Genomic DNA, 13,923 nt, shown 5'->3' with positions numbered 1-13,923 from the left:
AAGAGGAACAAGGAGAAAACAGTGGTTAAAATCACAAGTTGTTGACATACTTCCTTCTACTCCACATTGTTGTTGAGAGACTAAAGAAAACTTGTGCTTTCACTGCTTTTCTCCTTTCTTTGGCCTGATAAAGCCAAAAATACTAAGCCCAGCTGTGAGGGCTTCATGCCATGTGGAAGGTTCAGCACTGGGTGTTCAGGGGAAGGATGGAAATTCTCCGCTAGAAAACCTGTAACTTCCTCTCCCCCATAACTCGTTCCAGGTTCTGAGGTAAGGAATACATGTATGTTAAAATGCTTTATATTTGTTAACTTTCATTAGTCATACTCAACTGGCCACACAGGCCTACAAAATCTATTTCATATTGCCTGATGAAGACAGTTGCCAGCTTTCAATCACTAGATTAACGTAGATCTAATTGATTAAGTGGCAGGGGGCCAATTTTAAATTGGTCAGGCTGCCTCTTTCTTTTGTGAGTCTGTTTTGATTTGGGGGTGTTTCTTATTACGGGAACAACACAGAAGATATTAAAGACGGTGTTTCTTTCTAATGCTAGCTTTTTGTCCATTACATTTCTCTCTCACACATCCCATCAGTTTCGCAAGAAGGTGTTGATTTTGAGGTTTTGGTAACAGATATAATTACCTACATGTAAACTGATTTCATCCAGGCAAGCGACCAATTCAAAGCCAATGGGAAATCTGTCAAATATTGCTCCAATTTCACTCCCTGCATTCTGTGTTTCTCCAGCATTTTTAATGCATGCTTGTTTGAGTTTACTTTTTTAGGGTATCTTAAATGTGCTTTGTTTTCAATGAGCAGGGAGCAGTTTTATAGATGGTTCTTCTGATAAAAATTATTTCTAGTGTAGAGAGGGGACACATTCATACGGGGAAGCACAGGTTCCACCGAAGCTGTGCATCTGTTGCCTTATAGCTGCCTTTGTAAACTTCCAGTTGTGAACCCTTAGTTTTGGAAAAGGAGAGTAGAAGAGCAATTCCATTGCTGTATGGGAAAGACCTAAGAACTGAACTGCTTTAACTTTGCCTCGGTGCCTTTCTTCCACCTCTCCCCCCTCCCCCACCCCCGGTCACCTTCTGATACATGTAGAATTAGAACAATATAAGAAATATAAAAAGGAACAGTCCAGCAACTGGGCAAATTCTACTAACGTCAGTAGGGAAGGGAGCTAATAAGAAAACAAGGCAATAAATACAGTACAGAGGTCAGGGTGATAAATAAATTGGACACAAGTTATTAATCTAGGGACAACACAACACTACATGGCCACAGGCTTGGGTGTTGGTTCCAGCGATTATGGATGACAAGGGTCGGGGCCGGGGAGGGTGGCAGTAACATCCCCAGCTGCTCAGGAGATCAAAACCACATGGCCTAAAGGATTACATGGTGTCAGGGTCCAGCTGGCAAGCAAATGTCTTTCACAGCAGCTTAGGATACAACTGTTGAGAAGAGAGGAACGATCAAAAGCTACTGGCCCTGATGGCTAACAGGAACTTCCACGTTCAGAGTCAGCAAACCGCGGCATATCAAGTTGTCAAGTGTCATCTGTAGAATCATGCCTGATCCACTGTTGGCCAGGGGAATCTCTGGGAAAGAGGAGGCTGGACAAACTGGATTTCTGGTCTGATCCTGCGGTGGTCTTATGTTCTTAACCCGAATAAAAAATACAGGATTTAAAAGTGAGGACAAATCTCTTTCAGGGTTAAATGTGTCAGTCTACACATGAATGCTAGCAATGGGTTGCTGCAGAATACGGTTGCCAACCTACAGGTGAGGCCTGGGGACCTGCAAATACAAGCGACCTCAGACTACAGAAATCAGTTCGCTGGAGAAAATGGATGCTTTGGGGGGTGGCCAACTACAGTTTTATTCCCCACTGTGGTCCCTCTCCTCCCCAAATCCAACCCTCCCTAGGCTATACTCTCAAATCTCCAGGAATTTCCCAACCGAGAGCTGGCAACCCTACTGCAGACATGCCTCCATCTACAGCCTTTTCACCTGTCTACATCAGAGGGAGCTTGGGCAGCAAGCTGTCCCCTCCACCTGCCATCTGCCTCCTCCTGTCCCAGAACTTTATCCAGGCCAATCCGCATGGTTCCTAAACCGCTGACTTCTCTGCTCATCTCTGACTTTTGGAAATCTAGTTGGTCTTTAAGGTGCCATAGACCCGGATGTTGCTTCCCACTGCAGATCCCCTTTGTCCTGTATCTGTTAGGGTGTGCGCTTGCACAAAAACGCCATTCCCTAGCTGCTTCTCGACCCGAGCTTGCGAACACGCCAATTAATGCAGATAAGCCTCACGTGGCAAACCTAAATTGTTAGCGCGCACCACTTCCAGCCATACCCATGACGGACAGCAGGTGGCAGCACTGGGAAAGAAGGGACCGATTCGCTCTGGACCGCCTCTCTATGGTCTCATTTCTGGCCCCATTTCCGTCACTTCCCTTTCACGTGACGCCGGCTTGGACAGAGTCAGGGCGGGGCCTCCGCTCCCACAGGCGCAGTCGCGACTGCCCGCCTGCTTGGCCCGGAGAGAGCGCGGAGCCCCCGATGTCTCGCAAGCAGGCGGCGAAGGCCCGGCCGGGGAAGGCGGAGACGGAACGCAAGCGGGATGAGCGGGCGGCGCGGAGGGCCCTGGCCCGCGAGAGGCGGAACAGACCACAAGCGGAAGGCGACGGAGGCGGGACCGGCGGGGGCCTGGCCGCTCAGCTGCAAGCGTTGGGACTGCGCCTCAGGGAGGTGCCAGGCGACGGGTGAGCCAAGCCCCACCCACAGCCGCGAGGGCCAATAGACGCCGCCCCTCGGCTAGCCCTGGGGGAGGAGGCCCCGCCCACCAACCGGCACTTGCGCCCCAAGCCACGCCCCACCGTTGTGCAGCCCCGGGAGGATTCTGAGCCACGCCTATGGCTACAGAGGCTCCGCCTACATAGTCTATTAAGCTTCCTGGCTTTAAAGAAAGGGGTGGAGGCTGAATATGCTACAGTTCCCAACCTCCAGGGGATAGCTGGAGATCTGCCGGAGCTGCAGCTGATCTCTAGGGAATAGTGATCACTTCCCCTGGAGAAAGTGGGTGCTTTGGAGGGTGGACTATATGGCCATATACCCTACTGAGGTCCCTCCTGAAGTCCCACTCGCCACAGGCTTCACACCTCAAATCTCCAGGAATTTCTCAACTTGGATCTGGCTATCCTACAGCGGTATCCCCCTTCAAATGTTGATTTCCTTGAGGCTACCAACTTTTCTCCTGCCAGGGCTCTTCTGTCTTTAGCAGCTGCAAACTGGACAGAAATCTAGTCATATTTAAACTTTTGGGGTCGACGAGAATCTTATGCTGTAACGTTTGTCTGTTGAAGAAATGGGAGCCCCTTTTTAGGAGAAGGGGGAAGCAAGGGGCTAGTCTATGATTTCCCTTCCTTGACCCTGCCAAAAGACTTATAGTTGCTCTTTTGTGGGCTCCAACGTCTGCTTTTGTATATTCACAAACAGTCTCGGGCACCTCCTTACAACTATATCTCTCTTATGCATGTTGGGCTTCTTTTGTTCTCCCTAATGCTGTTTTGGCTCCAAGCACTGGAAGGTAACTGCATAGTTGATTTTCTTGCTAATTCAGGCCCCTCCCTGCCAGCATCCTGACATTTACTTTTGTGAAGTTGGATTCTGCTTTACAGGCAAGACTCTTGCTTTCAGCGCCTGCTGCTCTGACTTAGCCCATGGAAGCTTATGAGCATTTGTAATGTACAAGGAATGGATCCATTTTTCACCTGCCCCTAAATCACAACAAGAAGAGCTCCCTTCAGAAGATTGGTCTCCATCCTTAGGATTGGTCTCCATCCTTAGGATTGGTCTCCATCCTCTGACTCACCAGAGGGGGGCCTGGAAGATCATTTGCAGGAACCTGACTGTGAATTGTTGCAGTGAAAGCAGCAGGTGCTGAATCCAACCAAGCTTTGTGTTTCTTGCAGGGCCTCCGGTTCATATGGAGGGGGGAGCCTTGTATCTGTCTTTGGCCTTTGCCATTTTCAAAAAAGAGAATGGCAAGGATGAACATTTAAAATGGTGGTGTCTGTTCATTTCTTCATCGAAGGCAGACATGGCACATTTGATTAGGCAGGGTGGTGGCAGCAATCCTGCTTGAAGAGAACCTTTTGTTTGTTTTCAGCTGGAGATTCCATTGCAGGCAAACGAAGGCCACGAGTTGATAATCTTGCTTCAGGGTTCAAATGAGTTCTTACTGCCTGAGGTTGCTGGCCAGCACTGGTTGGTTATTGTAGTGTTTGCCATTAATGTAGATGCTGTGTTTCCCTTCTGTTGCAAACCATAAGCTCACTTGTAGTCTGTCTTCTTCCTAGCAACTGTTTGTTCCGGGCTCTTGGGGACCAGCTCGAAGGACATTCCCGCAACCACCTCAAACATCGCCAGGAAACAGTGGACTACATGATAAAGCAACGGGAGGACTTTGAGCCTTTTGTGGAAGATGACGTCCCCTTTGAAAAGCATGGTAGGTGCACCACAGGAATGCTGCCTTTTGGGCAGATGGAATCAAGAAGAAGATGGGAACTCAAAGACCCGGACGTCAAATGAGTTGGCTCCCTGGTCATCTGCTGTGATTGAAGCGCTTGTTGGGGTTGGGCTCCCTGGCAGTCCTCCAGTGTAATGATTTTCCCCTTTCCCTACGTTGTTTTGATGATGGGGCTGTTTTGTCCAGCTTCCATTATTGTATCTGTGCAAGTCTGTCTGTAGCAGCAGAAAAGAGCAAGAGTCCAGTAGCACCTATAAGGCCAACCAAATTTGTGGTAGGGTATGAGCTTTTGTGAGTTACAGCTCACAGTTCGTGAGTTACAGCTCACAACAGCTCATACCCTACCCAAAATTTGGTTGGCCTTATAGGCACTACTGGACTCTGGCTCTTTTCTACTGTATCTGTGCAGGATGTTTTTCAGTACTTTTTTCCCCCACATTCTTTTAACACGTTTCCCTTCTGGTCTTTCCTAGTTGCCAATTTGGCACAGCCTGGCACTTTTGCTGGTAACGATGCTATTGTAGCTTTTGCAAGGAACAATCAAGTGAATGTTGTTATCCACCAGCTGAATGCCCCTCTGTGGCAGGTAAGACTTAAGCTGAGTGGGCAGGTAGCAGATCCCCAGGATAACTTTGGAACTCCCTTCCCAGGAAGGTTCATCTGTCTCCTCCTATTGTTGTCTTCTGCCAGCAGGTGGAGATTTTTTTTGGTTGGTTTGATATTCCCTCAGTAACTGTTACTCGTCCTTCTCCCTGTTTCTGTGTTTTTATGTTGGCCACTCTTATTTGGGTGAAAGGGCAGTATAGAAATGTTTTAAGTAGATAAATAATATTCAGACAAGTCTGCCCTTTTAAATTTGGTTGGTTTTTTGCATCCCGCTGTTTAATTCTTCAGAGAGTCCAGATTTAAGTCTCCACGTACATAACCTTTCATCGACTGTCATTCCATCTTTCACAGATTCGAGGAACGGACAAAAGCAATGCCCAAGAGCTGCACATTGCCTACCGATACGGAGAGCACTACGACAGTGTTCGAAAAGTCAATGACAACTCAGAGGCTCCTGCCCGGCTACAGACAGAGGTGGGTTATCAGAAACTTGGCTGGTGTGTTAAACGCTATCTAAAGACACGTGGGGTTGGGTGTGCTTGCTTAGTGGTTGGAAACTGTATGGTTGTAACTCCAGTTGACCACATAAAGCTGTCTTATACCAAGTCAGACCAGAGATTTCTCAAGCTTGATACTGTCTGTTCCGACCGGCAGTGGCTTTCTAGGATCTCGGGACTTTCACATCACCTCCCATATAATCTTTTTAATGATCTGCATACAAAGCAGATGCTCTTCCACTGAGCCACAGCCCCCACCCCTTAAAGTGATTTACACATGGCAAGTCGTTTCTCTGTAAAAACAAACTTTGCCAAGTTGGTCACGCATAGGATGGGAATCCAGAATGCAGTTCTTCAACGAGAATGATGTCCGCACAGTCTCCCTCTAAATATGCAGGCCATGGCTGGTAATAAGTCTGATACACTGTGGAACAGTTGTACAGTAAAGTGTGTCTCCAAATCTCCTTTGATGGTATCTGCGTTGCGGACAAATTCTGTAATCTATGGGCACAAGCGGATCAAAACTTTATGGGCAAAACCCAAAATTGAGCGTGATGTGATAGAGGGAGGGAAATGGCCATTTTCAAGAGACTGTTATCAAATAAGCTTGTCTGAGCACCTAAGAAAGACAGAAGGACCAGATAATTGGTGCTCTCGCTAAAGGGTGTGGCTTTATGCCTTTTCCCAGTTCACACAGGGATGCTCCGCCATTGGTTGATCTAGTTGCTTTCAGAGCAATTCCTGTCTATTATGCAGTCATGTACTTCTAAAGTGGGCAGGTGGGAATAATTTTGACTCACAAATGAAATCCCCAAACACTCTCTTCCTCCTGTGTACACGAGCGAGTGGTTTCCTGGTGGCATCCCATCCTCTTAAATTATCAGTGGAAATCTGCAATTGCTCCACCATTGAGCATGGGACTGTGATAACGGAGTTGCCACTGAAAATAATTGCTCTGCATCTTACGTAATCTTCTTTCCATATAACATTTAAGTAGAGAAACGTGCTGTATGGTGCAAAAGTGCCGTCTCGCATTTCCTTGTCTTAGTCTGTGTTACTGACTGCCATAGAAGGGGGGTGGTAGTATTAATAATGTTACATTACACGCTTCCCTTATTAAATTTTACAGGAAGTGAAGGGTGAGCTGTGCACAGGCTTGCCTTTTTCAGCGGCGGCCGTACGGTCAGCATAATGGATCTGTGCAATATATGCGCTGCTGTGTTTTTACTGAATTTTATCGTTTGTAAATTTTATTGTCAGTACCTGTTTTTGAGCTTTTATGTCGTGTTCGCTGATGTGATCCGCTCTGAGCCTGTTTGCAGGGAGAGCGGACTATAAGAATAAATCAATAAAGCATGGTGTCTGGTTTCCCCTCCGGAGTCTTAACTGAACTTATCAGCCCTGTGCTTGTGTGGTTCCAGGTGCTGAGCAAAAACGAATCCAATAAAGAGAAGCTCCAACTGAAGAAGGAGGTGGAGGAATCTGAAGAGGAGATACGAGATGAAATAGAGGATGCAGTGCAGAAAGTTCGGAATGCAACGGGCTGTCTGGTGAGCATTTAAGTGTCTGTTTGGTTGGGGATTGTGTATGCAGGTGGAGGTGCCTCCCGGGGGAACAGGCCTGGCTTGTTTGGGTACTAATTCTGCCAAGCCATCTCAACACCCCACTTATTTCCCTGATAAAAAAAGCTTTTGGAATTTTGGTTTATACCATGTAGTTGATCTCTGCAAAAAACAAGATGCTGCTAGACTTCTCTGGGCATAAACAGACTCACTGTCATGCCTTTTCCAAAGAAAGCCGAGAATTGCTATTTTACGAGTGCTGAGAGCTCGAGTCGAGAGTCTCCTTGCAGAACTACAGGGGTCAGCTGTCCCCGACCCCAGTCCCCTGATGATCTAGTTCTGGCCGCCTCTGCTGCCTTTGAAGAGCAGACGGTTACTGTAGCGACTCAACTCTGGGTAACTGAGTCCCTGATTTGAATCTAGCCTCAGTCACTAATCCCACCATGTGGTTTTAGCTCTGAGCCTCAGCTCTGCACCTGCAATAGGACGGCAGTAATACCTTCCTTACATGGCTAAGGATGGCTACAGAGTTTTTGAAGAGCTTGGGACACTCTTCAAGAATTATACACCTTATTAGCGCAGGCCAGCGTAAGCATCTCAAATCTGTCTCTCATCTCTCCTTACCCCACCCTTTGTAGGATGCTGATTTAATTGTCCAGGTCCTAGAGTCGGAGAGCTACTGTATTGATTCTGCAATATTTGCTATTCTCCAGATGAATGAGGTGAAAAGGCTCCGTAAGTGCCCAACAAGTTTTTAATTGGCTCCTTCTGCCAGTTGTTTCAATGGCCCTTCTTCTGTCGTCATTCTTAACTGGGGAATGTGTGTTGGCTGGCAGGCTTCTGCCTCTCCCCTCTCGATGCCGCCCCCCCCCTAGTTTTGTAGCTGCTGATTGCTGCCGAGAGCTAACTTGCAGCTTCCATGTATCTTTATTGGTACCGCAATCACACGAGCGGCGAATACGAGGAACGCCTTGTACTTCTGGCCCATCCCATGTCTCCTTTCAGATGAGGAGGAAGCTCAGGAGGCTCAGGAAAACCAGCAGAAGTCCCATCCCAAGCCCGCCCTGTGGGAGGAGAATGGAAACGGTATCAGGATTTTTGGCACTCAGGGCATAGAAAACAACAACGCCCCTGCGAGCCTTGAAGAAGGAAACCAGAGCAGGAAAAAGCCGGCTCCCAAGGTATCTGAAAGAGGATTGCATCTGGGGTGGTGGTGCTGCTACTTCTGGAAAATGAAGGAATCGGTCTGGATGATTCCATAGTCACTCCAGCTTACCAAGTCCCCTGCAGAAATTCTTGATTCTTTTGTTGGCTTGCGCTCTATTGGTCCTTCAGCAATTTTGCCCACATGCGCTCTTGTCCAGATAATTGCTCAGGTTTGCATTTCTGGTTTGACTTGCTTTGTTCATTCCTCCCGTAACCCAATCTCTGTTCCATCCCCAGTTACAGACTTACCAAAATCTCCCTGTTCTCGTAGCCTAAGCTCTGGTTCATGCATTCTATAGCAACCCTGAGCCCTTTGCCTGTGCTCTGGTTCTCCTCACTCTAGCCCCTTGCTCTGCTGCTAGAATTAGTCAGCTTTCTTTTCCTCCCTTAGCTTCCTTCCCTCTCTCTGTGTGTCCAGCATGTGTTCAGGCTCCTCATTTCCTTGATACCCTCTGCTGTTCCGATGGGCGGCTTTTGCTCTCAGATTCTAGCAAAGTATGAAAATGTGTTGAGTGAGTGACTTGGAAGTGCTAGAGAAGGGGCTTCACCAGTCCCTCTGCCTTGGGACAAGATGGTTTCAAATCCCAGGGGGGGGGAATGTGACATCAGCAGTGATGTCAGAGGAGTAATAGGCCCTGGAGATGCTGGGCGTATTACACCCCCTGGATCATATTAACTATGATCCAAACAGTGCTGCAACTAGTATTGTCCTTGCTGCCTGGAAAAACACTGCATTTTCCCAGCAAGAGTGTGAACAGAAGGCAGTTCCATGTGTTTCGATACTCAGCTTGTATCCAAAACTGAACCTTTCCTCTATCTATAGCGAAGGTTCCCAGTTTGGTGCCCACGGGCACCATGGCACCTGCTGACACCTTTCCTGGTGCCTGCCAAGTGTATTTAGAAAACGGGTGGGGCTTTCCCCCTCTTCCACTCCAGTTAGATCCATGGGTCATGGTTTGGTTATTTTCTTCCTTGATCACACATCCTCGGGACATCCTTTGCTTCCTACCCTTTTCCCAGCATCCGCGTCCCCAAATCCACTGCCAGCACTGTCCTTCCAGTTCTAGTCTGAGCATTCTTTTGTTCCTTCCGCTGCCTCCCTAACTTTCCCCTTTGACAGATATCCAACAAACAAAAGAAAGAGCAGCAACGACTTGAGAAGAAACGTCGCCAGGAAGACCGACACCGTCAGAAAATCCTGGCCAGCAAGAGCAACAACACTGACAATAACAGGAGCCAGGCAGACTCTGAGACCCAGGTCACCCTGGTGAAGACCGTGGCAGCTCTGAACATCTGATGGGATGGCCTTTGCCTCTGGACCCGCAGGGCACAGAAGCACCTGTGCTTGGCGAGGCAAACCACCCTCTTAAGAGCAAATACCTCACTTCTTGTCTGCTATCGAAATAGCGGTGTTTGCTAAATTGTCTGATTCAGGTGGAGTGGCTCTTGGGCCATGTTTGAGAATGACAGTACCTGAGCAGGAGGCGAGGGGGAGCAGTTACCGCCACTGGAGAGCAAAAAGCTGGCGGCCTATAAACAGGACCCCCCGTTGTGGGTTCTTTCGCTGCAGGACCTTATGGAACTTTTTCCAGTTTCTTCCAAGTTTTTTTTTTTTAACGTAAGTTATTTTAAATGATTCTCCATGAGAGCTTCAAGGTTTCCCTACTCAGGAATTTGTCCTCCCTTTCGATAAAGTAAATAGAAAGCTCTTCCCGTGTTGTATTCCAAAGCAAAACTCTGCCAAAGGTTGTACCGAAAATGAGCCTGTTGAAGACGTTGCTTTTCTTTTCTTTTGCTTAATGGTAACGTTAAAAGGAACAATTCTAGGCAGCGCTTTCCTTTGCGTTCAGCCTTATGGAACTGGGGGTGGCTTGTGGGGGGAGGGGAGGCAGAGCAGCTGGTTCTCTGCTAGCAGGAGAAGTTATCCTACTGTACCAGTCTCCGTTTGGTGGAGCAGCTGCAGAAAAAATAGCGGTGGGGGGGGCTGCTTATCTGTGTCTGAACAGTCTGGATTGTAATCCCAACCCTAGTTAAACAGCTATACAGTGAGGGGGCTTACTGGATTGTGGTGGTGGCCTGATCATGTCACACCCTTACAGACACTCAGGGGAAGCGGGTCCTCGGGAGATTTTGGGTCTGCACCCCCTTGTTCAGTTAAGACTGGCCCCTGAGAGTGTCCTGTCAACTTTCAGGGTGTAGCCACTTCACTTAGGACGACTTGAGTTAGGGAAGCGGAGAAAAAAGGCAAGCCCTTCTTCCCCCTGATTAGTAGAATGTGACAGCAACAAGGATGGCTTCTTAGATGCTGACCAAAGTGTGCTTGCATTTGCAATATTTGAAATATCCTGAGTGTTGTAGATGTAAGTTCAAAGAGCTCCTGTTCAGTTTACATCCTGAAAATAGCAAACAGCAATGAGAGCAAACTTCCCAGTTGTACTAGTTAACTCTTTCAGTTAAAAGTACCATTCAAAGTGAATGGATGCTTAGGCTGTGGGTCTGATATTGGTTTGTAGAGTACCATTTTCATTTCCAGCTCATCGGTGGAAACCTCTGGAGCAAGTGATATCACCTGCTGTTCCTGCCATCAAAGCTGTTGAAAATCAAGGCCTTCCAAAGGGTTAGCAAATCATTCATTCCTCACTTGGGTTCTCAAACCGAGGCTATACATTGGCCTGAGTTCCCCTGACAGTCTTACAGCTCTGAAGGTTTGGCTTGTTGCCCAACTTTTCTTCTCAGTAATTTCAAAAGAAGCAGTCCTTGATGATTGATTTCAAAAGAGCTAAGTAGCACAGATCCAAATTTATGGCAGTGATAAATTGCACAGATATAAGATGCACTAATGGAAGAGATAATGGTGCCATATCTTTGTGGTCATCTCAATAAACATGTTCTCATTGAGACTTTTGACCAGTTGAATACACTGACAATTTTGCTTTGATTCTTTAAAGTGTCTGTTTTCTTAGTGATTGTGTAAAGCCCTGGTGGTTTAAGGTAGCTAGAGAAGGGCTCTTGGGCAGGCGTAAAAGGAAGAAAATGTCATTAACTGATTTTTTTTAAAAATCCTAATGCTGTGACACGGAAAAGCCACATATAGTGAAAAATTTCTTACCATCTTTATCTCCCACTTCCTAACGTCCTCAAAGCATATGAAAAATATCAACAGGCATTAATATGAACATTAAAAAAATACCTCTAAGGTGAGCTGTGACTCACAAAATCTCATTCCTTGCCACAAATTTTGTTAGTCTCATAGGTGCTATTAGACTCTTGTACTTTTCTACTTGTTGACAAATCTACAACCAGCCCATGCCACAGAAGAAAGAGCCATCATAATTATGAACAGAGCTGTGCCCTGGGATATCACTAAAACACTGTCAGAAATAGAGCTATCTTGTATCATAGTGTGTCAGGATTATCACTGAAGTTACATGAAAAAATGCTACTTACAAGGGCGTTCCCTGGTAGAGGAGTGTGAAATTATGCCTGCAGCTGTAGGAAGTGTGGTGCCTGGGTTGGAACATGCTCCCTCATCCTTGAACAGTGTCTAGTGTAGCAAAATATGCGGCTATTTTGACATTGTAAGATTTGTGTGATTTTGGCTGAGGAAACCAAAAGGATGAGATGTATAACCTACCATGAGCCGTGTTTAAGCATGACAGAAGGAGCACTATGGAGGCCTGACTTGTTCTTTCTGCAGGACCCAGAAGACCATTATAACTGATGTTAAAATGAGGTTCAAAGATTTGAGAGACTGCTGAGGAAAAGGGCATATTACCAAGGATCAGAAGATCAAGTTAAGTCTTTGTCTAGAGCCACAGTGGTATCCTTCATGGATTTTTCTGTGAAAGGGAAGTGGCCTGTGGAGAATAACAGGCTGTTGGACTGACGGAGAATATCCCAGATGAGATGCAATTTGGTTGTGAAATGCATCAGCAGAAGAACCTGACCGTGTTAGATAAGCTACAATTCAAAGCTTTATGAATTGGTTTGCCAACAGATATTGAAGGTCTCCTCATGCAACAACCCTGTGAGGTAGGCTAGGCTGTGAGTGTGAGACTGGCCAGAGGTCAAGCAAGCTTCCATGGTGGAGGGGAGATTTGAATCTGGGTCTCCCAGATCCTAGTCTGAGACTCTGACCACTACACCACATGGGTCAATGCATAGAGTAGTGGCTGGTGGCTTAGCTGTTCAAAAAATACCTCAGTCGTGTACGCTTCATCAGGCAGTTTAGGGAATAAGAATGGAAGGCAATTCCCCCTCCTGTCCCTTTACCCCTTGAGGCAGTGTTGTGATACTGGCAGAGGAGCACATCCTGCAATAGAAACACAGGCCTCTTATAACAGCTGCCGTTAACAAGACAAATCCCTTTATCTGTCAGGGACTTCCCTCATACTCTAGTAGGCCTTCTCCACATCCCTGTCCCTCTATTGTCACCTCCATGTCTTTTTGTGAGGCTCAGTTGCCATCTACTAACACTCCACAAATGTCAAGGTGAACAGCAGACAACAGTCTCCAAAATGGCCCATCCCACAGTAAAAATTGGGATTATAAAAGAAGACAGTCCCAATCCCAGCAGGCCCTGAGAACCATCTTTGCTCAACACATTTGAGTTCTGATTTCGTGGGTCAAATGAGGGAATGTAATTCCTTCTGTCAGCCATTGATTTACTGGAAGTCCAAAAAAAGCAAACACTCCAAAAAAAGCAAACATTTGTGAGCTGCTCTGTAGCGATATTGTCTTCTAAAATGAAGGATATGTTTATTTTTCACCAGAGCAAGAAAGTATTCCAGTTTGCTTCACTGGCTTCCTGTTATCTCGATAAATATTTGCTCTTGACTTTTGCTCAGTATGGGTAGGATTAATACATCACAATCGGTTCTCATTCAGCGCACTTTAAGGTTACAATTGAGCATGAAGCACTCCTGTTGGAATCTGTGAGATTGCTGTGGGTGCCGCACTTGTTGCTTGTTTTTGAATACCAAAGATGATGGGTGGGGAGAGGAGGACAACAGATGGAGAATTTGGCATGTGAGAGGGATTTCTGGATGGCCACTGCTTGTGGAAGCTTGTGTAAAACTTGTAATAGACACTGCTTGGAACTAGGGTTGCCAGCTTCAAGTTGGGAAATTCCTGGAGATCTGGGGGGTGAAACCTGGAGAAAGTGGGGTTTGGGGTGGGAAAGGACCTTGGCACGACATAATTCCATAGAGTCCACCCCAAAGTAGCCATTTTCTCCAGCTGAACTGATCTCTGTGGCCTGGAGACCAGTTGTAATTCTGGGAGATCTCCAGCCACTACCTGGAGGCTGGTAACCCTACCTGGAACACAACCACAGGCAGGCAAGGTAGGGGATTTTTGTGTGCTTGGAATACTCCCCCCCCCCCGACACACACACCACCATACACTCACACCCTGTGTAAGCAGAAAAAGTCCTGTTGGTATTGTACTGATTTTAGTGAATTCAAGATACAATACTGACATCAGCTCATAAAAGAGATTTTCTGTACTGTCA

General features: G+C 46.8%; 1 protein-coding gene across 1 annotated transcript; it reads left to right on the top strand.

Annotated features, from left to right (window-relative positions):
• Nucleotides 1-2,516: 2,516 nt before the first annotated feature.
• On the top strand, nucleotides 2,517-11,327 carry OTUD3 (OTU deubiquitinase 3). Its single transcript, XM_055000985.1, has 8 exons — nucleotides 2,517-2,774; nucleotides 4,371-4,519; nucleotides 5,014-5,126; nucleotides 5,498-5,620; nucleotides 7,065-7,193; nucleotides 7,844-7,940; nucleotides 8,211-8,386; nucleotides 9,532-11,327. Exons 1-8 carry the CDS (start codon nucleotides 2,572-2,574, stop codon nucleotides 9,706-9,708), a joined length of 1,167 nt encoding a protein of 388 aa, XP_054856960.1. The 5' UTR covers nucleotides 2,517-2,571; the 3' UTR covers nucleotides 9,709-11,327.
• The last annotated feature ends 2,596 nt before the right edge of the window (nucleotides 11,328-13,923 follow it).

This window comes from Eublepharis macularius, chromosome 17 (genome assembly GCF_028583425.1).
Source record: "Eublepharis macularius isolate TG4126 chromosome 17, MPM_Emac_v1.0, whole genome shotgun sequence".
Lineage (NCBI taxonomy): Eukaryota > Metazoa > Chordata > Lepidosauria > Squamata > Eublepharidae > Eublepharis > Eublepharis macularius.
Note: the sequence above shows the minus strand (reverse complement) of the source record. Positions and strands in the feature narration are given on the sequence as shown.